The sequence below is a fragment of the Acinonyx jubatus genome, chromosome B3 (genome assembly GCF_027475565.1).
Source record: "Acinonyx jubatus isolate Ajub_Pintada_27869175 chromosome B3, VMU_Ajub_asm_v1.0, whole genome shotgun sequence".
NCBI lineage: Eukaryota > Metazoa > Chordata > Mammalia > Carnivora > Felidae > Acinonyx > Acinonyx jubatus.
In genome coordinates this window covers 130,910,445-130,934,076 of record NC_069386.1, presented here as the reverse complement: position 1 = coordinate 130,934,076, position 23,632 = coordinate 130,910,445, and the positions used below count along the sequence as shown (strand labels likewise).

At 42.3% G+C, this 23,632-nt stretch overlaps 1 protein-coding gene across 14 annotated transcripts in view; it reads right to left on the bottom strand.

The window, feature by feature from the left end:
* TDP1 (tyrosyl-DNA phosphodiesterase 1) overlaps positions 1-23,632 on the bottom strand; it is a 90,886-nt gene that overhangs the window by 29,955 nt on the left and 37,299 nt on the right. The window contains exon 15 of one of the 14 annotated variants that reach the window (XM_027066402.2): positions 3,131-5,410. The exons of the other annotated variants lie outside the window; for them this stretch is intronic. Coding sequence (XP_026922203.1) covers positions 5,386-5,410 — 25 coding nt within the window. The 3' untranslated portion in view covers positions 3,131-5,385. Of the gene's footprint in view, positions 1-3,130; positions 5,411-23,632 lie in introns of those variants that run through there. 14 annotated transcript variants of the gene reach the window in all.

Below are 23,632 nucleotides of genomic sequence, written 5' to 3'. Positions count from 1 at the left end.
TTCTATTTTTTGGAATAGCTTGAGAAGGATAGGTTTTATCTCTGCTTTAAATGTCTGGTAGAATTCTCCAGGGAAGCCATCTGGTCCTGGACTCTTATTTGTTGGGAGATTTTTGGTAACTGATTCAATTTCTTCGCTGGTTATGGGTCTGTTCAAGCTTTCTATTTCCTCCTGATTGAGTTTTGGAAGTGTGTGGGTGTTTAGGAATTTGTCCATTTCTTCCAGATTGTCCAGTTTGTTGGCATATAATTTTTCATAGTATTCCCTGATAACTGCTTGTATCTCTAAGGGATTGGTTGTAATAATTCCATTTTCATTCATGATTTTATCTATTTGGGTCATCTCCCTTTTCTTTTTGAGAAGCCTGGCTAGAGGCTTATCAATGTTATTTTTTCAAAAAACCAACTCTTGGTTTCATTGATCTGCTCTACAGTTTTTTTAGATTCTATATTGTTTATTTCTGCTCTGATCTTTATTATTTCTCTTCTTCTGCTGGGTTTAGGGTGTCTTTGCTGCTCTGCTTCTATTTCCTTTAGGTGTGCTATTAAATTTTGTATTTTGGATTTTTCTTGTTTCTGGAGATAGGCCTGGATTGCAATGTATTTTCCTCTCAGGACTGCCTTGGCTGCATCCCAAAGCATTTGGATTGTTGTATTTTCATTTTCGTTTGTTTCCATATATTTTTTAATTTCTTTTCTAATTGCCTGGTTGACCCATTCATTCTTTAGTAGGGTGTTCTTTAACCTCCATGCTTTTGGAGGTTTCCAGACTTTTTCCTGTGGTTGATTTCAAGTTTCATAGCATTGTGGTCCGAAAGTATGCATGGTATGATCTCAATTCTTGTATACTTATGAACGGCTGTTTTGTGACCCAGTATGTGATCTATCTTGGAGAATGTTCCATGTGCACTCGAGAAGAAAGTATATTCTGTTGCTTTGGCATGCAGAGTTCTAACTATATATGTCAAGTCCATCTGATCCAATGTATCATTCAGGGCCCTTGTTTCTTTATTGACCATGTGTCTATATTATCTATCCATTGTTGTAAGTTGGGTATTAAAGTCCCCTGCAATTACCACATTCTTGTCAATAAGATTGCTTATGTTTGTGAGTAATTGTTTTATATATTTGGGGGCTCCTGTATTCGGCGCATAGACATTTATAATTGTTAGTTCTAGATGGATAGATCCTGTACTTATTATATAATGCCCTTCTTTATCTCTGTTACAGCCTTTAATTTAAAGTCTAGTTTGTCTGATATAAGTATGGCTACTCCAGCTCTCTTTTGACTTCCAGTAGCATGATAAATAGTTCTCCATCCCCTCACTTTCAATCTGAAGGTGTCCTCAGGTCTAAAATGAGTCTCTTGTAGACAGCAAACTGATGGGTCTTGTTTTTTTATCCATTCTGATACCCTATGTCTTTTGGTTGGCGCATTTAGTCCATTTACACTCAGTGTTATTACAGAAAGATATGGGTTTAGAGTCATTGTGGTGTCTGTAGGTTTCATGCTTGTAGCAATGTCTCTGGTACTTTGTCTCATAGGATCCCCCTTAGGATCTCTTGTAGGGCTGGTTTAGTGGTGACGAATTCCTTCAGTTTTTGTTTGTTTGGGAAGACCTTTATCTCTCCTTCTATTCTAAATGACAGACTTGCTGGATAAAGGATTCTCAGCTGCATATTTTTTCTGTTCATCACATTGAAGATTTCCTGCCATTCCTTTCTGGCCTGCCAAGTTTCAGTAGAGAGATCAGTCACGAGTCTTATAGGTCTCCCTTTATATTAGGGCACGTTTATCTCTTGCTGCTTTCAGAATTTTCTCTTTATCCTTGTATTTTGCCAGTTTCACTATGATAAGTCATGCAGAAGATCGATTCAAGTTACGTCTGAAGGGAGTTCTCTGTGCCTCTTGGATTTCAATGCCTTTTTCCTTCCCCAGATCAGGGAAGTTCTCAGCTATTATTTCTTCAAGTACACCTTCAGCACCTTTCCCTCTCTCTTCCTCCTATGGAATACCAATTATGCATAGATTATTTCTCTTTAGTGCATCACTTAGTTCTTTAATTTTCCCCTCATACTCCTGGATTTTTTTTATCTTTTTCTCAGCTTCTTTTTCCATAATTTTATCTTCTAGTTCACCTATTCTCTCCTCTGCCTCTTCAATCCGAGCTGTAGTCGTCTCCATTTTATTTTGCAGCTCGTTAATAGCATTTTTTAGCTCCTCCTGGCTGTTCCTTAGTCCCTTGATCTCTGTAGCAAGAGATTCTCTGCTGTCCTTTATACTGTTTTCAAGCCCAGGGATTAATTTTATGACTATTATTCTAAATTCACTTTCTGTTATATTATTTAAATCATCTTTGATCAGTTCATTAGCTGTCGTTATTTCCTGGAGGTTTTTTTTGAGGGGAATTCTTCCGTTTCGTCATTTTGGATAGTCCCTGGAGTGGTGCGGGACTGTGGGGCACTTCCCCTGTGCTGTCTTGAATAACTTGCGTTGGTGGGCGGGGATGCAGTCAGACCTGATGTCTGCCCCCAGGCCACCGCTGGGGCCACAGTCAGACTGGTGTGTGCTTTCTCTTCCCCTCTCCTAGGGACGGGATTCACTGTGGGGTGGCGTGGCCCGTCTGGGCTACTTGCACACTGCCAGGCTTGTGGTGATGGGGATCTGGCATATTAGCTGGGGTGGACTGGCAAGGTGCACAGGGGCGGGAGGGGAAGGCTCAGCTCGCTTTTCCTTCGGAGATCCGCTTCGGGAGGGGCCCTGTGGCACCAGGAGGGAGTCAGACCCACCAGAGGGATGGATCCGCAGAAGCACAGCGTTGGGTGTTTGCGCGGTGCAAGCAAGTTCCGTGAGGGGAACTGGTTCCCTTTGGGATTTTGGCTGGGGGATGGGCGAGGGAGATGGTGCTGGCGAGCGCCTTTGTTCCCCGCTGAGCTCTGTCGGCCGAGGCTCAACAACTCTCCCTCCTGTTGTCCTGCAGCCCTCCCGCTCTCCGAGCAGAGCTGTTAGCTTGTAACCTTCCAGATGTTAAGTCCCACTTGCTGTCCGAACATACTCCGTCCGGCCCCTCCGCTTTTGCCAGCCAGACTCGGGGGCTCTGCTTGGCCGGCAGGCCGCCCCGGCTCCCTCCCGACAGTCCGTGGAGCGCGCACCGCCTCGCCGCCCTTCCTACCCTCTTCCGTGGGCCTCTCGTCTGCGCTTGGCTCCGGAGACTCCGTTCTGCTAGTCTTCTGGCGGTTTTCTGGGTTATTTAGGCAAGTGTGGGTGGAATGTAAGTGATCCGCAGGACGCGGTGAGCCCAGCGTCCTCCTACTCCGCCATCTTCCCAGAAGCCTCTCTAAATTCTTTCAACAGTGTTTTATGTAGTTTTCAGTGTGGATGTCTTCCACAGCTTTTGTTAATTTTTAGCTATTTGATGCTTTTGATGATTTTTAACTCCTTATTTACAACCTACAAATAAAGATAGTTCTATTTCCTTTATGATCTTTGTGCCTTCAAATATCTCATTATACTAGCTATATTACAAAAAAAATTTCATTTCATCTTCAATCTATTATATCCATTCATAAAGCTTCTCCCCATACTACTATACTGCAATCATTCAAAGTCACAGAAATCCTCCACATTATCAAATCCAATGGAAATTTCTTTTACCTCATCTTATGCGATCTCTTAGCAGCATGAAACTTTCATACCCCATCCAGAATCCTCCCTTAAAAAGGAAGCATTTTTCCTTGAGTTTCCAAAGGTAAACTGTGGTTTTCTACTTTCAATCTAATCTCTCTGGTCACTTCCACCTGATCTCTAAATACTGGAGTGCCAGGAATGTGTCTTATCCCATGTCAAAATACTAAAAAACATTGGTTCCGGGCTCTTGAAAAGATGGGCAGAGACAGACCACAGAAGATTCTTAAAGTCTCAATGAAGAGACACTTAAAACCCCAAGTTTCACAACAACAAGAAAATAATCTCAATTTATCATGAGCAAAATCCAATAGAAAATAGTATTAGATTTCCAAGAGCTTCAGGTAATTGGTTAGATGGAAATTTAAAGTTAAATGTATTTAAAATGATTTGAGTAAAATAAAAAATGATACAAAAATGCAAATGTGACAACAGCAGTTAATACCCAGCACATACTACATACCACCCACTGTTTCATCTATTTTTTATCTTTTAATTTATTAATTCTCATTCTAAACTATTAGATGCCTATACTTATAGTATATCTATAATATTATCCTAATTTAACTGAGGAGAAAAATCAAAGTTAAATAATTTGCCCATGGATTCACAGGTAGTAGGTGATGAAGCACGAATGTGAACCCTGCAGCCTGACTCTAAGTTATAAACCACAAAGCACAGTGTATTTTTACAAAGTCCCAAAGTGAAAAACATAGCCACTGAAATCAGAAACTCAACTGATACATAAAATAACACACCAGTTGCAGCTACAAACAAAATTAATGGACTAGAAGAGAGATCTTAAAGATGTTATGTAGATAGCAACCCAGAGGCAAAGCACTGAAAAATAAATTGCTAAAGATTGGAAAGGTTTAACATGCATTTAGTAAGAGTTGCAAAAGTAAAAAAAGGTAAGTTATGCTCCAAGTAATCTTGGAGAAGTATTGAAAAACCAGATTTTTAGACTGAAGTACAACACACGCTGCCGAGACTATGTAAAAAGAAAACCCCATCTATTGATCTGTTGTTGTAAAATACAGAACCCCAAAGATAAAGGAAAATCTTAAAAGTAGGCAGAGGCAAAAGACAGATGTCCCATAAAGGAATAGTAATTCAATAGTAATTTCTCAACAGCAACAAATGAATTCAAAGCCAAAGAAAAAGAAAGTGGGAGAATATAACCGTCAACTTAGCATTTTAAATCCAGTTAAATTATCAAAGATGAGGGCAAAAATAAAGGTAGTTTTACAAAAACAACTCAGAGCTTATTACCAGTGGAAAGATTTTAATGAACTTCAGGATATAGTTCAGGAAAGAAAACTAGATTCAGAGGGGCTAGAGGGGAGGGGTGTCAAGGGCTGGGTAAGATAGGTGAGAAGATTAAGAGTACAAACTTCTAGTTATAAGTAAGTCATGGGGATGCAAAGTACAGCATAAGGAATATAATCAATAGTATTTAATAACTTTGGTAACAGATGGTAACTACACTGATGGTAAGCATCTTGCAATGTATATAACTGGTGAATCACTGAGTTTGTCCACCTGAAAATATTGTATTTCAACTACACTTCAATAAAAAAAAAATTTATTGCGAATTGTGGGTGTGATGAAATAACTTGATTTAAAAATTGGCAAAGGATCTGAACAGATGCCTCGCTAAGAGATATACAGATGGCAAATAAGCTTAAAAGATGGTCCACATCATTTGTCATTACGAAACTGCAACCTAAAAGGAAATACCAATACACACCTGTTAGAATGGCCTAAAATCAAAAAACACACTGACAACAAATATTGGCAACAAGAACTATCATTTTCTGCCAGTGACTATGCACAGTGATAGAGCCATTTTGGAAGACAGTTTGGCCGTTTCTTCCAATTAAACATAAAGTTGCACCATACAACCCGGCAATCCTGCTCCTTAATATTTACTTAAAGGAGTTGAAAGCTTATGTCCACACAAAACCTGCACATGGGTGTTTATAGTAGCTTTAGTCTTAATTGCCACAACTTGGAAGCCACCAAGATGTCCTTCAGCAGGAATGGGACAGCAAGTTGTGATACATATCCAGATAATGGACTCTTATACAGCACTAAAAAGAAATTAGCTATCAAAGTCATGAAGGAACCTTAAATGCATATTGCTAAGTAAAAGGAAGCAATCTGAAAAGACTATATCCTGTGTGATTCCAGCATTAGATGGCATTCTAGAAAAGGCAAACTATACAGAGTAAAAAGATCAGCAGTTGCCAGAGCATGAGGCAACAGAGTAAGTAGTTAGGGAGAGATGAATAGGTGAGGTGCAGAGGAATTTTGGACAGTGGACTAGCCCACTATAATGTAATGGTGGATACCTCTCCTCACACTTTTGTTAACCTCCACAGAATGTACAGCACCAAGAATGAACCCTAATGTAAACTCTGGAATTTAGTTAATAATGATGTGTCAATAGTGGCTCATCAACTGTAACAAAGGTCTCACACCAATCCAACTGTGTTAACAATGGAGGAAAGGGAGATGATAAAGGGTACTTTCTGCTCAATTTTTCATTAAACTACTTAAAAAAGATAGTCTGTTAATTCTGAAAAGCAACGAACTATTTAGGTACATGAAGAGACAAGGGACTAAATTATTTGTAATTTCAATTTAATCCCAATAAAAATCCATTGCTTTACTTCCCTAGAGCAAGATGAGACTGCTGAGTTTCTACATAAGAACAAACAGCCACGGCAACCTATCAAAAGAGAACAGGGTACGAGAGCTGACTCTACCACACAAAACCATCGCCAAGTTTGGAGCTCCAGTGTCTGCTGTAGGTAGAACACAGCTTTTTATCTCCTCTCTGATGTACTAGGTGAACTGTCCTCATCCTTAGTCTCCTTTTCTTCTCTTTCTCCCTCTTCAAGTCTCTGTAGTCTGACTTCCACTCAGTATCTTTAACTGCCAAATCCAGTGGTCTTTTCATACTCCTTATTCTTCTTCTAGACTGGCAGTTCTCACCTACGAGCAGTTTTGCTGCTAAGGGCACATTTGGCAAGGTCTGGAGCCATCTTCCGTCGTCACAACTGTCGACTGCTACTAGCATCTAGTGAGTAACATCCAACAATGCACAAAGCAACCACCATAACAAAAGTCATCTGGTCCCAAAAGTCAACAGGGCCATGACTGAGAAACTGCTTTAGACTTCTCTGCAGGATGGATAGTTTTCTCCACCTCCTTTCCATCTCTCTTCCTTGGCTTTCTCTTGACTCTTCAGCTTTTTATTTAGTGCCCGTCCTACCACGAACCCTCTAAATTCATGCTCTGCTCTTGGCTCGTTCTAGTGTCTTCTATTCCTTGGGGACTTTCCCCGCTCACCAACTACAACCCGTTATGTTGACAAGTATGACTTCCAGACTTCATCAGCTTTGACCTCTCATCAAATTAAACTGACATCTCCATCTGTAAGCTGGATTTCTCTACTGGGAGGTCACATCGTCACCCCGAACCCAACACTCCAAAAACAGAACCCATCAGCACCCCTTTCCCCTCTGAAAAGCAGCTCCTCTCCCGCATTCCCCTCTATCCATAGTCTCATTCAGTCAGGCTCAGAAATCTCATGCATTTTGGACTTTTCTGCTCCAGAGTAACTACGTACAGCAAGCCACCAAGCTATTTCACTCTTGTAACATCCTCTATGTCCAGTGATCTTAGTCCTGCTCCTTTCACCCTAGAGTCTGGATCCAGATGGATTGCCCGCTCCCTGGTTTCTCATTCTACACCCTCCTCCAGGCGCTCTCCAAGTATCGATGTGTCCTTTTTACTTAAGCATAAATATATGGCCTGGCATTTAGGGCCCTCCTCAGACCAAATTTATGTTTTTCAATCTCATTTCCTATTATGCCTTTTCCTGACTCCCCTACTCTTAACTGAATTTAATGACTGCATCCACACCTACAAAAACATTTCCTAGTCCGTGATGCCTACCACCCTACCCACTCCTGTGGCTGAGCCCCTTCCTCCCCCACAAACCCCATCTCTTTCAAGAAGCTGTCTGTGGCTACTGAAGTCCGCAGATGTCTCCCAACTGAATCCTGCAGATGTTACACAGGCAAGAAACATCTAATTAACTCAAGAAAAGAGACGACTATACAAAGGCCTAGAAGACAGAGATTATCAAGACTATTTTATTCATTATGGTCATAGAATTAAAACTTCTAAATCACAAAATAGAGAAAAAAGTCTGTTGAAAATTAAGCACAAAGGCAGAGTCGGGTTGTGGGTAAGAGCGGAATCTGAGCTTGCATGCATTTCTATCACAATTAGTGCCAAGTGTCAATCTTTAATTTCTGTCCCTGGAAAATGTGGTAATGTACTTGCCTCATGAAGGTACTGTGTGGATTCAGAGGTGTGTAAAATGTCTCTGGCACATAAATGATGCTTAATAGATGTTAGCTATTACCATCACCAATACCTTGCTAAATTTACGGGAGGCTGATTCTGGTCATCCTCTCTGTTGTGACTAAGCAATAGAATTCTCCAGAAGGCAGGTCCATCCAGGACTCCTAAATCCTAGATTTCAGTTGCAGATAGGTCTAAAGTTTCTTCACTGGACTGCTTTACTGATCTCTTAATCCTAGCGCCAGTCCCAGGACAGAAATCTAGTAAGCTCCTATTTTATTCTGTCAAAGAAATCAAGAGGATTTTGTTCCCCTTGATATAGATATGTTCCCCAATTAAAAAAAAATTGTTTTAACGTTTATTTATTGAGAGACAGAGACACACAGAGCATGAACATGGGGGGGGGGGCAGAGAAGAGGGGGAGACACAGAATCTGAAGCAGGTTCCAGGCTCTGAGCCATCAGCACAGAGCCTGACACGGGGCTTGAACTCACAAACTGCGAGATCATGACCTGAGCCGAAGTCGGTCGCTTTACCAACTGAGCCACCCGGGTGCCCCTGTTCCCCAATTTTTAACGTACATCTGAGTGACAAGGAATTTAATGGTGTGGTTAAAACTAAACCAATTCTGCACATGTCCACCAATCTCGTGAGATTAAGTACCAAGTGGGACACAAAAGGTCAACTGTCTTGGGGGTTGATATGTTGTCATATAGATACAGGGCATTAACAAAGAAACGCCCAAGGAAAAGACAAATGAAAAGTGATTGTGACCCACGTTTTCCCACAGATAAGCAAGAGCAGGACACCAGAGGAGACCTGATACTTGGGTGTGGGCTTTAAAGTCACAGTCTGACAAGTCACCGAGTACTGTGAGAAATCTATTCGCAACCTCGTTTTGTTCCTCACACAGGCATATTACGTCCTCAAGCAAATGCTTCCACATCCATGCTGAATTCAGAAGGCTAGCTTTCATTCCACTGCATAGCTCAGCTCAGCTGTCAACTTGGTCTTTAAAAGGATCCGTCTACCCTTGATCCCACAAATGGAATTACATGGGCTTTAGAAGTCATCACATCAGTATCCAGAATCCAAAAGGACAAAAAATACTGTCAAAAAGAATCAAAAGTTGCTTTGCAAATCTAGGTCAAAATTGGTATTCGGAACATCCTATCAAAGAGTTTCAATGTGTGTTTATCACAGTAACCACTATGATAACCAAAAACTGCTTACTATTTCATTTTCTATAGACATGTTCCATTATTTTGGTCCATCTCCTATGGTGGAAAGCAAATACAAAGAATTGAAAAGAGCAACGGATTCGTAAGATTTGAGTTCTGGTTTTATCCAGTTATCCCCTTGGGGTTATGTCCTTTGGATGCCACCTTTTCATCTGTGATATGGGTTTAACGCTGTTTGTTCACTTCCCTGGTTGATAATGAGGAATGAATGAAGTAATCTAGGTGAAAGTCCTTAGTAAATTGTGAAAACACAAAGGTAAGGTTTGTAAACTATTCATAATTAAGAAGAACTATGAAATAGGAGACTGGGCCCAGGAGATTATTATAATGGCTTTTCAATCTTTAAAAAAAGAAAAATCTGGAGAGTCCTTTGTCCAAAGGACACATTTAATGCAGACAAAAGGCAAATGTCTCTAGGTGCACCCGGAATTACTTGCATTCCCCTCCCTCTACCCTCTGTGGTAGTGAGCTCTGAAAGGGGTTTCCAGAATCCTTAGGGCTCCAAGGAACATGGCGTGAAAATCCCTGGTTTAGTCCCATCTCTGGTTTTACTCATAGGGAAACAGCCCAGAGGGCTGAAGCAAACAACAGTGGTTGCAGACAGTAGACTGTTATAGACAGGTAACACTACAAGTCCAATGTACAGTCACTTTTTGTTCAATTACCCTAGTGGCCTTCAAAAGCTTTCTGAAGAGCAGTCTCTCCCTCATGTCCCAACAAAGTCTGTGTAGGCAGGTCCTTGCCTTTGCTTGCCCGGGTCCCACAGCAGTGCGGCCTGCTGGGAACCCTTCCCATCCTTTTCAGAGTCTCCCAGAGAACAGCACAAAGTAGTGGTGCTGCTGAGCAGATGGATGGTTTGTACTAGCACCTTCTGAGATGGCCTAAGGAGCAGCCTCCTTGGGGTCAGTGACCAGCCCCACAAAGCTTGATGGGGTCTCTCTCTTCTAGAGAGCTATGCTCACAACCCTGCAGGCAACCCAATTTCTCCTGCTCTCTCAACCTGATCCGAGTCTTTCAGAGGTTTCTGTAATTAGGTCTCTGGGTGAAGACCCCTCAGTTTTTCTTTTCCACTGGCATCTTTACCATGTTTGGAATTCCGCATCAATTGCTCACATTTTTCTGCCTCTATGCTTTATTGCCTTTAACCCATCCCATAAACTAATTCCAGAAAGAGCATGACTTAGAAGAAACTAAAGATCTGGGTTCAACTTCTAGTTCAACCATTTACTAGATGAGCAGCCTCAACTCTCGTACCTGTTTCTACTTCCATAAAATAGCTAGGATAAGATCTGCTCCATTTAGATCCCAGAGCACATGACAACATTATGATGAGAACAGTGTGTCAATCATAAAGCCTTGAACGACGGGCTTTACCAGTAATATTGTCATTAACAGTGTGGGTTGTCTCACCCTTGTTCAAAAACATTCAGTGATCCTTATCCGCAAAGTCTGAAGTCCTCTGCCTGTCACACAAGATCCACAAGCCTGGCCCCATCCACCATCAGGCTTCTCTCTCGTCCTTCCCACCCAAGGCTTCATGCCAACCCAGATGAGCTCTACCTCCCCCAGCACATCTGGTCTCAGGACTCAAGAACAGGATTTCTTCTACCTCAAGTACCCCTTTCTGAAGCTTCATCTAGTTATTTAATGCAGGAGAGATCTCTTTCCTCTGAAAGACACCGCACCTTATTAGTGACACCCTGGATGCATTTAACTGCTACAGTGTAAGAAATTCCCAGGAACCCTTGCACGCACACACACAATCACCTACCTGTCTCTCACTAGGGACTGATCAAGCTCTCAGTACCTCAGCAGATCTAGCTACTGACATACCAAGCTGAGGGACACCTACAGGCTCACAGGCCCAGCACAGTCATCAGGAAGAAGTACTGAATACGTATTTGCAAATGGCAAAAAAGAGGAGTAAAAGAGGTCAATGGTTTAACCCATCCCCCCACCCACCTCTCCTCTGGTAACCATCAGTCTGCTCTCTACAGTTAAGAACCGGTTTCTTTTAAAGGAAAAAAGAAATGTTTCTTGGTTTAAGTTTATTTTGAGAGCTTGCACGCACAAGTGGGGGGTGAGGCAGGAGAGAAAGAGAGAATCCCAAGCAGGCTCCCTGCTGCCAGCCCAGAGCCTGACATGGGGCTCAGTCTCAGTAACTGTGACATCATGACCTGAGCCGAATCCAAGAGTTGGCTGCCTAACAGACTTAGCCACTCAGGTGCTCCTGCCTCTTTTTTTCCCCATTTGTTTGTTTTGTTTCTTACACTCTGTATGTGAGTGAAATCATATGGTATTGGTCTCTGACTTGTTTCACTTAGAATAAGCGCATTACATACAGTACGATAATATACTGTAATAAGTAACCTCCACATCTATTTTCCATCATCTTCACAACATTCCCCAAGTGAGATAAAACCTAGTTTAGAAAATTCACTAGCTCCATCCATTTGCCGGGGAGTGCACTTGTGATGAGCACTAGGTGTTCTATGGAAGTGTTGAATCACTATACTGTACACCTGAAACTAACATTACATTGTATGTTCACTGGAATTTGAATAAAAACTTAAAGACATGACACAGAAACAGTGGAGACCACATACACACAGATTTAGCAGACAGCCATCTACAACCTGTAAGTCAGGAGAAACCAATCCTGACACCCTGATTTCAAACTTCTACCCTCCATAAGTGTGAAAAAATAAATGTTGTTTACACACATGCATACACATACACACAGTGAATCGTAACAGGAACAGAAACATCCCAAAGGCAGACGCCGTGGGTGGCATTAACGACTATGCAACATGGCTGAGTTTGGCATAAACAGATTAGATGAGAAGTTAGAGGATTAGGTACTCAAGACATATGTCAGCTGCCTGGAGGTTGACCAGTAAATGGGAATTGGATGGCCAGTTTGAAGGAGTGTTTTAAAAAAGCACTGAAGCCTTAGCTGCTATCCGCCACCAAAGCCTGGCACAAAATGAAGGGTCAGTGAGCACTTGGTCAATGAAGTAAGAGGCAGGACACACAGAGGCTGAGAAAAAGCAACCAGGCACTCACCGCCAGCCCACAGTTCTCTGCACTCACTCAGCAAGGGCCACAAATGACTGCTATGGCAGAAACTAAAACCTTTACAGGTTGGGAAAGCTGTGGCAAAGCAATGGGTAGGAAGGTCCAGCATTCTGAAGGGCAGGGTAAGAGAAGTCAGGGCAAGACCTGGTACAACAGCACTAAAAGATGTCAGCAGGGAAGAGGGAAGGCTTGGCAGGTACTTAAAGAAAAGGGGGCTGCAGTCAGTTTCTAAGCTGTGTGTTCTCCCCACCATCTTAGCCAGCAGCGCTGATCCCAAAGCTGAAGGACAACAGAACTACACGAACCAGAATACAAGTTCCTGGCTCGCTATCCATAACCAAAGCCTAGTGCAGTGCCTCGGACACAGACAAGAAATTGTCCCGCTAGACTACCTGGGTTTGAATCCTATTCTACCGCCTTACCAACTGGGACACTTCAGACATGTTATTCAAACTCTTCAGGCTTTAGTTTTCACATCTCTAAAACGGGAACGTTACTATTATCTAGCTAATTGAGAGGATTAGAGAAGTTAGAATAAAAAAGTACTTGGTGAACACAGCACAAGGTCTAAACTTGAACTGTTGTACACCTGAAACTAACCTAACAATCTAAAACAAGAACAAAACTAAAACAAAAACCACTTGGTCAGCATATAGTAAGCACCAAACAAGTATCTGGTATTACTTATAATGGGTTTCCTTCGGGGGCTAGAACCCGGTGAAGGACGCCCAGATAGAACGTCCTCCTCTCAAGCCACAGGGATACTTCGTGACTAGCAGTGCCCTTGTACCTGGATCTAAAGGTCTAGGTCAGAGGGGGGTCTCATACTTTTTCCTCCTCAGGGATAATGCTCCATCAGACATGCTTCCATTAGCATGAAAAGGGGCATGCTCTGTCTTTGGTCTACTTGTACCAGAATCCAAGAAAGTTAAGGGTGGGGATATGACCTCAAATCATCATTAACGCGTAAAGGAAGTCAGCCACAGGCTTTCATACTGATACCATTATTTTTAATAAAGGACATGAGGCATAGCAACTAACCCCAATATCTTGGAGCCACAGTGCCAGGCAACCAAGTCGACCCAATGACATCTGCAGAGACTTTTTTGTGTGTGACCCAATTTGATTCTCACTGGAAAAAAAAAAAAAAAAATCAAAGGAAGAAAAAAGACTGTTCCAGATCCAAAGGAACAGACGTTAGAGAAGTACTGCACGGCAATGCCGAAAAGCAGAGCAGGGTACAATGTCTTATGTTTCCTCAAAAAGTCACGGTGGTTTTACAGTTAAGCACTTGTCTCATTTCCCCCCAGAGTGGCAGCACCAACATTTCTGCTTATCCCCAACCATCCCGCAATGCCTGTCGGTTGCTAGGCAACCGTAACTGCGATTGCTTTCTGCCCACCCACAATGCACAGCTTTCATAATTGTTCTTGTCGGGTTTGCCAATTACTCCTAGGAACTATCTTTTTAGCCAAGGCTGCTTCTTAAGTTCGTCTTCTTGCCTGCTTGGTCCTATGGTAAAATTTTAACACTGATTTGTCATCATGTCTCAGTAATTTCAATAACAGGCTGCCCAAACATGGGATGATTTCATGGTAGGATCAAAAACTATAAATAGCTTGACATAAAAGCAACCAGACAAAAGAGAAAATTGCCAGCCAACATAACATTTTAATATGTTCAAGCTAAAGTGCTAGTTTTAAGGTTATTTGAATAATATACTTCTGGCTGAACGTACTGGTTTTGATTTCATAGAATAATTTTCAACAATTTGTAAATTAATCACATATTCAAGTTAGAAAAGGCTTTAACTATGGACAAGTCTTTAAATCACATATCCTTCCACACATATCCTTTCAAACAGAAAAGCTTTTTAAAAGCTGCTTTCTTTTCAAAAAAAATTTTTTTTAAGTTTATTTATTTATTTTGAGAAAGACAGTTTGGGCAGGGGAGGGGCAGAGAGAAAGAATCCCAAAAGCAGGCTCCACACTGCCAGTGCAGAGCCGATGGGCTTGTACTCACATTGAAATCATGACCTGAGCCAAAAACTGAGTCGAACACTTAACTAAGACACCCAGGTGTCCCTTACATGGTTTTCTTGAATCCTTAGGGAACTTATGAACAACGATCTAACACAGAGTTAACACAGGCCCTAAAAAACAAGCAGTTACATACAGTATAATCATATAGAATAACAGGTAACCTCCACATCTATCTTCCATCATCATCTTTGCAACATTCCTGAAGTGAGAGAAAACCCAGGTTATAAATGGCATTCCCCAAATTTATGTGGCAAGGCTAGTAAGTGGCAGTCCCAAATAGGAATGCGGATCTTTAGATTCCATCTTGGTATTGTTTCCTCAACAGTAGGTTGGCTGTCTGGGTAACATCAGCCATCCTCTGCGGTACCTAGGTTTGACGGTTCATGGGGTTAAAAGCTATTAAATCCAAGACACTAGTAGTGATTTGAGGCTGAGGAGCAGGACGGCTGGGGAACAGGAGTGGGAAGACAAACTTTTTCCACCTGCCCTTTTCTCGTTATGTGCATATATACACCTATGTGAACAACATTTTGTGAAGGGCTCTCATTCAAGTACATATAGGTCACTAACAATACGCCGTGCACAGTGTTAGATGCTGAGGATGTGAAGGTAAAACCTGGTAGCTGTCTTCAAACAGTTCATAATATATCAAGGCAAAGGAACCCACAAAGAACCAAGAAGGAATATGTAAAAAAGACCAAGCAAAAAGTGCTATAGGGGCATCCAGATGGTTCAGGCGGTTCGGTGTCCGACTCTTGATTTTGGCTGAGATCATGATCTCACAGTTCATGAGTTTGAGCCCCACATCAGGCTCCACGCTGATGTGCAGAGCCTGCTTGGGATTTTCTCTGCCCCTCCGGTGCTCATGCTCGTGCTCTCTCAAGAGAAATTAAAAAAAAAAAAAGTGCTATAAAAACACAATAGAAAACAATGAATTATGTCTGCTGAGCTAGAAAAATTTTCAAAGGGGAACACCTGAAATAGACCTTAAGGATAAGCACAACCATTCTAGATAGTACAAAAAGAAAAACTTAGAACCTGAGAATCAGTGAGCAAATGAATAGCAGTTTGATTATAGGGATTACCACCTTCTCAAAAACTTCTGGGTCACTATAGACCAGGCACTGTATGAAAACATAAGACATTACACAAAATTACCAATAGGATGAGTTTTTTAGCTGGACAAGTATAGATAAGAACTACAAACTCACTTTCTTTTAGAGTAGGACAAAAACTTTTCAAGTATCCAGTTCAATCAAATAGAAACTTCATTAAAAATGGTTTCAGTGCAGATATTAGAATTCTCAGTGGCAACCATATACTAAAACCTAACCCAGGATCTATGCAAAAGGCTATCAGTGAGAACACATAAGCAAAGAGAGGCTATTAAAACTTTGAGATTCATGTATATTTAAAAGAATAAATGGAAGACGAAAGCCACAGTAAGGCTAGCCAAGCGTTTTTATGATTTCAATACCGGATTTTCAGTAGACACTTACCGTTTCTGTGAAATGTCATCTGAGTAAAACAAAGTCCCCATGACCAAGAAACCTCTACTTACAAAATGTGTGGAGAAATGACAGGTAATGGGATATGATGAATGCACTATATGCAATGAGTGAAGTTCACTCATAAGGTGGTAAGGTTTGTTTTTTTTTTTTTTTTCCTTTAGACTAGGAAATTAGATCTTTTGGGATTCTACTGATCTTTCATAAGACTTACTTTGAACAATTCTACATAGCCAAGTCAATGTAGTTCTCTAAAGCAATTACGCTGCAGGGTTACTCCCTCACTCTAATAAAGCAGTCTCTTTTGGCTCCAAATAATTATAGAATTTCATTTTTCAAATAGTCTTTGGATGCTGAGGTTCAGTCTTTTGAGTATGTTCAACGGTAGTTTTGCCTATGAGAAAGAAACCTCAATTTTGAGAACAGTAAGAAATTATTGCAAGTCAAGGCTGGGGAATAGTACAGAGAGATTCACCTGGGTAATAAGTACCAATGAGACCTATGGAAGGCAGGATTGGAAGATGGCCCCCAGAATTCCTGCTCTTGCTCCCGATGTCACATCTGGTATAAACCTCTCCCTTAGAGCATGAGCAAAACTGTGAATAGGATGGGATTTCATTCCCGTGATCAGCTTAAGAGTAAGTTGGGTTTACCAAAAAGTTTGGGAGGACAATGGGTGAGCCTGACTTTATCAGATAAAGCCTTGAGAGAGGAAGAAGGTCCTTCCTAAGGACTGAGATTCTCCTACTGGCTTCAGAGAAGCTAACAGCTATACTGCGACCTGTCCATTGCAGACAGCAATGGCATAGGCACCAGAGGAAGCACTCTGGAGCCAAGAATGCCCCCTGGACTGTCACCAGGAAAGCAGGACCCTCAGAATTCTGCCAAGAACCTATAAGCTTGGAAGAGGATGCCAGGCCGTCAAGGAGATCATAACCTGGTTCACACCTTGATCCAGCGCAGAGATCGTGTCCAGACTCCTGACCCATACATAGGAACTGCAGGATAATAAAGTTTGTTGGTAGCTCATTAGACATCAACAGAAAATATGAAATACAAGGCCAAAAACAATGTGCCTTAAATTCACTTTGAAGGAAATTCTCAAGACTGCCAGGAAGATCTGAACAATGACAGTATTTTTGGTAAAAGTACTTAGTGTCAATGGGTGACCACCTTGAAAGGCAATACTTTGATGTATGAATCTCGATTAAGAAAAATTTTCATTATCATGTCAGAGTCAAGATTCATATTGGTGATCATCCATCTTTATTACTTTTTTTTTGGGTGAACTTGTTTTAATTTTGTGGCACTTAAGAAGGAATTATTCATCCCAAATATGAACATTAATATGGACTGATAATACATCAAAGCAGAAAAATGGCAAAAAAATTTAGATTTATGTAGCTTTTGATGTATTTATCTTTTGCTAAAATCCAATTCATAAAACATAATCCATCTGCCACTTTGTTGATGGACTGTTAGATTTGCTAGACATTATCACTTCATTTGGACAAGAACCCACGGTTGTCTGTATAACTATGTCTCATCTCTCTCAAGTAGGAAAATGTATTAAATGAAAGGGAAGCAGCACTCATAGATCAGTTATTCATCAAGTTCTGAGTTTATTTTCAAAGACAATACCATCCACCAGAGAGAATCTAGGGAATATTTACAAATACAGAAGGTTTTTTTTTTTTTTTGCTTTCACCATGATGTGCCATTTGGTATGGGAGGGCCAGATTATTAAATATCCTATAATACACACAAGTCACATGACAAAATGATCTTGACCAAAATGCCAACAGTGCCCTGTTGAGAAACCCGGTGAGTATAAGCTAAATCCAACTACATTAAAACCATGTCTTATTCCAGAAAGCCTAATGGAACAACACCTTTAACAAGATTTTTTGTTTGTTTGTTTTTGAGAGAAAGACAGACAGAGAGAGAGAACGAGAACCCGTGCTTGTGAGGATGGGAGGGAGATCTTAAGACCCCATGTGCAACGTGGAGCCTGACACGGGGCTTGATCTCACAATTGTGACATGGTGACCTGAGCTGAAATCAAGAGCTGGATACCCAACTGACTGAGCCACCCAGGTGCCCCAAAAGATATATATTTTAAGGGGCCCTTATTTGTTTTAATCAATTCAAATTGTAAGTATATGGACATAGAACTCCCTCCATAGACCCAGGACTAAAAGTTTCAGGAAACCCAGGTGACATCAAGACAACACCAATTCTACCTCTCAAGCAGGTAAAAGGTAGTCTGGAGGCCCGGTACTGCTCTGACTTCACCTCCCACCCCATTCACTCCGGCAACACCACTTTGGTTTAACTCAAAGGCAATGACCATAGCAGTGTATAAATTCCTACCTCTGCCTCTCTGCTCAGAATGCTTTCCCCCAGCTATATCCATCCACATGGCACCCTCCCTTCCTAAATATCACTGTCAGTGAGGCCTTCTCTGACCATCCTATTTAATGAGCAGACTCCCTCCTCAACCCAAGTGCTCACTACCCGACAGTACCATGTTTGGGGGTGTGCCTGGGCTCTTGGGCCCTTGTTTAACCTCCCTGTGCTTCAAGTTCCCCTATCCACAGACAGGACGGATACCTACATGTAGAACTGGTGAGGATTACAGGAGATGTGGGTAGGGGAAGAAAAGTGTGTGTGTTTAAAGTAAGTCTACAACAGCGCCTGGATCTGACAGTGAGCATTAAATGTTGGCTCTGAACCTAAAAACAACCAAAGCCAACTTCGAAGTTACACTTTTACTTAACTCTTTTCTTTTAGTGGCGAAACAAAACAAAAAACCTTCTTAGCTCATTTGCTGGCAAAAGTTGACCTAAACAGACATGAGGCTACTTGCAATGCCATCTATTAACATCCTTAGTGTTATATACACCATGTTATCGTCCTAAATTCCAAATACCAAAATATATCTAGTCCAAAGTATTGAGTAAAAGACTATGACCGTGAATTATTCTACTTTGTTCTTCTCTATAGCATCTACCACCATTCGATACAGGTAATTATACTTGTTAACTTGGGGGGACTCCCAGCACAACAAAGTCAAGGGCTATTTTATATAATTCTAGCACCTGGAAGAGTGCTTGGTCCATAATAAGTGCTTAATATATACTGAGTGAAAGTTTTGTTTTTTTGGGAAGGTTAACTTCTATGATGTCATACAGAACATGTAACATTTCTCTTAGGTAGAAGAAAGATTATTTCCGGAGAATGGTGACCAGTTGCTCTTTAACTCGGGAGGTAAAATTTGATCTGATCTGTTTGGCAGTGGAACACTGGTAAATGTGAAAAGCCCACTTGGTATGTATTTCCGGTATTTCTCTCAACTCCCAGAAATCAACCTTTTGTTACACTCTCCCCCTGAAAACGCCACAAAGGCTCGGGGTATTGATAATTAGTTCTAAAGAAAACGCCGAAACGTCCTATCTGCACACCAAGCTTCTGAGTACAGCTCCAACAGACCATTCCACATGACATTCCCACTGTAGGTCAATTTGCACTCCAAGTGAGCCATCCTCCCACCGAAACCAGTTCCATTTTCTGACTTCCGTACTGATGAATTGACCGCTTTCATCTCCCTACCACCATACTCCAAGCACAGGAATCACATGTGAAGCCTCTCCCATATTCAACTATGGGCGAAGCCTAGGCAGCTCTTTCACTGTTGCAGCCTCAGCGTTGGGCTTCAGTAGCTTCCCTATTCACAAATCCGTACTGAGGGCCCTCATATGCCAAGTGTGGGGACAGGTCAGTCAAGACATGGACTTGAATCGAGTCTGGAGTGGAAGCCAATGATCACATAGGCAACCACACTGAAAGAGAAAGGAAACTGGCCAGCCAGGAAGCTCAAGACATTATGGAAAGCCCCGGGCTAACTAAGGAAAACAAGGGAAGTCTCAAGTCGTGTTGAACCGAGAAACGAAAGACAGTTAAGGCCTTGCTGGGTGAAAGTCTATTTACTCACAATACTCAGAAAATTGTTACAGCTGCACTTAAATAACGTGCACGAGTTGTTTGATAAAACCTTTTTTGTTCTACTGTAAATACCCAGAGAGCAGAAACAGCAGTTTTGCGAATCCCTCTATCCCTGTGCCTAGAGTTGGCAACTTTGCCCACCGTGGACAGAGACTTGCTGGGTAATAGAGGGAGGCCTCAGCTCTATGGTCCTGTATCTCACCCGTGGAAGGGGACACTTCCACCTCACAGGCTCCTGTGACGACTGAAACAACGCAGCTAAAGCGCCAGAACTTTCTCCCACATGGCAACTGCTCAAAGATCAAATGTCGGCCACCTGGGTGGCTCACTCGTTAAGCATCTGACTTCGGCTCAGGTCATGATATCTCGGTCCGTGGGTTCGAGTTCCGCATCCAGCTCTGTGCTGACAGCTAAGAGCCTGGAGCCCTGCTTTGGATTCTGTGTCTTCCTCTCTCTCTCTCTCTGCCCCTCTCCTGCTTGTGCTCTCTCTCTCGCTCCTCAAAATAATCATTAAAAAAAAAAAAAAAAAGTCAGGTGTCTCCCTCAACCATTTCTTTACCCCACAGAGCAGAAAGGCTTTTTAAACATCTCCTGACCGGTGCCCGACATTTTATCAGTGATTCTCCAGGTGACTAAAAGCCTCAGGACCACCGTGTGATTGGTGTGAGTGTCTGATGGCGGATTCTGAGGGTCCCATAGTTATGTGATTTCATAGGTTGAACTGCTACTGTAAAGTATTACTATCCATACTTGTTACAGTGGGTTCGTGTGCTTCCAATGAAATGTTACAAATATCGTTACTTGTAATGTTCAAAATTAAACGTAAGCAAGGAAGGTAAGTATCATTTGTTCAACATCTACCATTCCCTGATGATAGCTGTTCTATGTAACCTGCTCCAAGCCTCTGAACAAAACTTACAGTTAAAGGTCATAACCTACTTTGGTTGAGGAGGAAACTGGCGCTTGGCAAGGTTTACTAATTCACAAATGTTAAGGGGTTGAACCGAAATTTGGACGTGGGTCTTTTTAATTCCAAACCCATGTTTCTCCCACCATCCTGACTGCCTTTCTTCGAAGGAGATTGTGGGGTATTTTCTATATAGATATACCCACACACACAACACAGTCCACATCTGCCTGCTGTTCCCCAGGAACACTCACCTCTGCCATTTAAGCAACCATAATCTCTCCATGCTTCCCAGCTGGCCCATTCACCTCTATTCTTATTTCTAATAATCCACTCTCCTTTCAGCAGCTTGGGTTACATTTACAAGACACACAGCAGATCTACTGTTAAAGTGTTTCCACGGCATTTTGGATAAGATTCTTACTCTGGCCGTCAAGGCCCTCCCGGATCTGGCATGACCTGTGCATAGCCACGCTGGACCACTCCAACATCCCACATACTCTACAATTGAGGACCCACTCCCACCTTTTATCAATCAACTCAGCACAAACATCACTTCCTGCAGGAGACCTTGACCCCTCCAGACAGGCTCCAACATCACCCCATTTTGTTTCTAATCCTCATGTGAGATTTCATGCTAACTCCTGTGTATACAGTCTGCCTCTCTCTCCTACCTCACTCTGGCTAAAATGAAAGCTGTTAGGATAGGTTGGCTGTCTCTTGTTCCACATGGTATATACAGTGCCTGACACAGGGCAGCAGCATGAAGCTGGTTTCCCTGGGCACATCCTTCATGCTTTCAAGCAGTTAGTGAAAATATAGGGTCTTGAGCTCTATATGGCTTTACTAGTGTCTTTGAGGGCCAACAACTGCGTCCCTTTAATTCTTGATACCCAGAACCCCGATTTCTTGAAGAAATGGAAGTCATGCTATACCACCCTTGTGTCCTCTCTGCCTGGCATACCACTGGCATTCAAGAAATGCATATTGAATATTATGGGCTACTCAAGATGATGACTTGGTCCCAGATCCGCACGAGCCGATTACTTGATCTTCCTCTGTTCCAGTAACCAGTTCACAACACTGGCACACGAACTACGGGGAGGGAGGTTATTTCGAAGGCACTTCAAAGCAGGGACACTACTGTTACAAGCAGTGCCAGATAGTAGTTGCTGGCTATATATTTTAATCTGGGTCTTTAAGGAAACAATTAGGATTCTTGGAGACAGGAGGGCAGCATGTGTGAGGCAAATGGCCATCATTAGCAGAGGCATTGCAGTGGAGCAAACATGATGCGGGAACACAGTGTCTCAAAGGAGAAACAGAGGATGTGCGTACAAGGAGCTGTTTGGTAAAGATGCTTTCATCCTAATGGCTGAGAAGGCAATACACAGTGGTCACACTACACTGTCACTAGTAACTCCGGAGCTTGTATTTTACTTCCACTTCTAGTCTTTCGTTATACTTTGTCACTGTATCACATTTAACGTCTAACTGTAGAGACTAACTTTCTTTGGTCTGTGGGTCATGTCACGGAGTATGTCCCTTCATCCGTACAGCTGTTGTGCAAATAAGAGATCTGAGGCTCAATGAGGTTAAGAAACTTGTTCCAGGAAAAAGACCTGTTCAATAGTAGGCATGATCACACAGTACTATTTGGCAACATTAAAGCTCATGGTCACTCTTCTCTACAAGGAGACAAGACAATGATGTAGGAGCTACAAGCTCCAATGGCAGTACCTGCATAAATGCGCTAAGGCTCTGGGGAAGGCAGCAGGAGGCTGGCAGAGCCCCCCCAAGAGAAGAACATCAGGCCTGAGCACATTTTTTAGTGTTTGTTTATAGTTGAGGGGGGGTGAGGTGGGTCAGAGTGCGAGCAGGGGAGGAGCAGAACGAGAGGGAGACTCGGAATCTGAAGCAGGCTCTAGGCTTTGAGCTATCAGCAAAAAGCCCAATGCAGGGCTCAAACCACGAACCGTGAGATCATGACCTTTGAACCAAAGTCAGCCACCTAACTGACACCACCCAGGTGCCCCGTGAGCACATTTTTAAATATTTATTTTTGAGACAGAAAAAGCAGAGGAGGGGCAGAGAGAAGGAGAGAGAATCCCAAGCAGGCTCCACAACTGTCAGTACAGAACCCGACGTGGGCTTGAACTCATGTCCCTGAAATCATGACCAGAGCTGAAATCAAGAGTCTGACACTTAACCCACTAAGCCACCAAGGCTCACCCCACTGAGCATAATTCTTAGGAGAGGGGTAGCAACCAGAAAAGCAGAGAAAAAGAACAAAGGCAGTGCGAGGGAGCTGATGGAAGGTTGATTACAGGGGCACAGGCAGCCAGGTTGGTTGCTTCTGACAGTTGAGGTTGGGAAGGGCAGGACAAGGTGAAAATGGTATGGTTAGGGTCTGAGTGCCAAGGACGAAAATTCATCTTTCTGAAAGATGCTGGGTCACTGACAACCAGGAAAGGAAAGGTGGCCTGGGAAACAGACCATTTGCGTGATGGGACGGCAAAGAGGCAATCACCTCACAAGTCCAGGTGGTGAGTATCTGAGTTGGTAGTTTCAGGGACCAGAACAATAAAGTGACACCATTTTAAGGATGAATGGGCTTTGACAGTCCTATACAAAGCATCCACATGCCCACCTCAAGCACAGAATTGATCTCTTCCTATTTTAACTATTTCTGTGTCTGTCATCTGAGAAAAGCATCTTAAAGGACTGCTTCAATCTTACTGTTTTTGTCCTGAGGGCTCAGCATCCACAGAAGCAAGGACCCCAGTG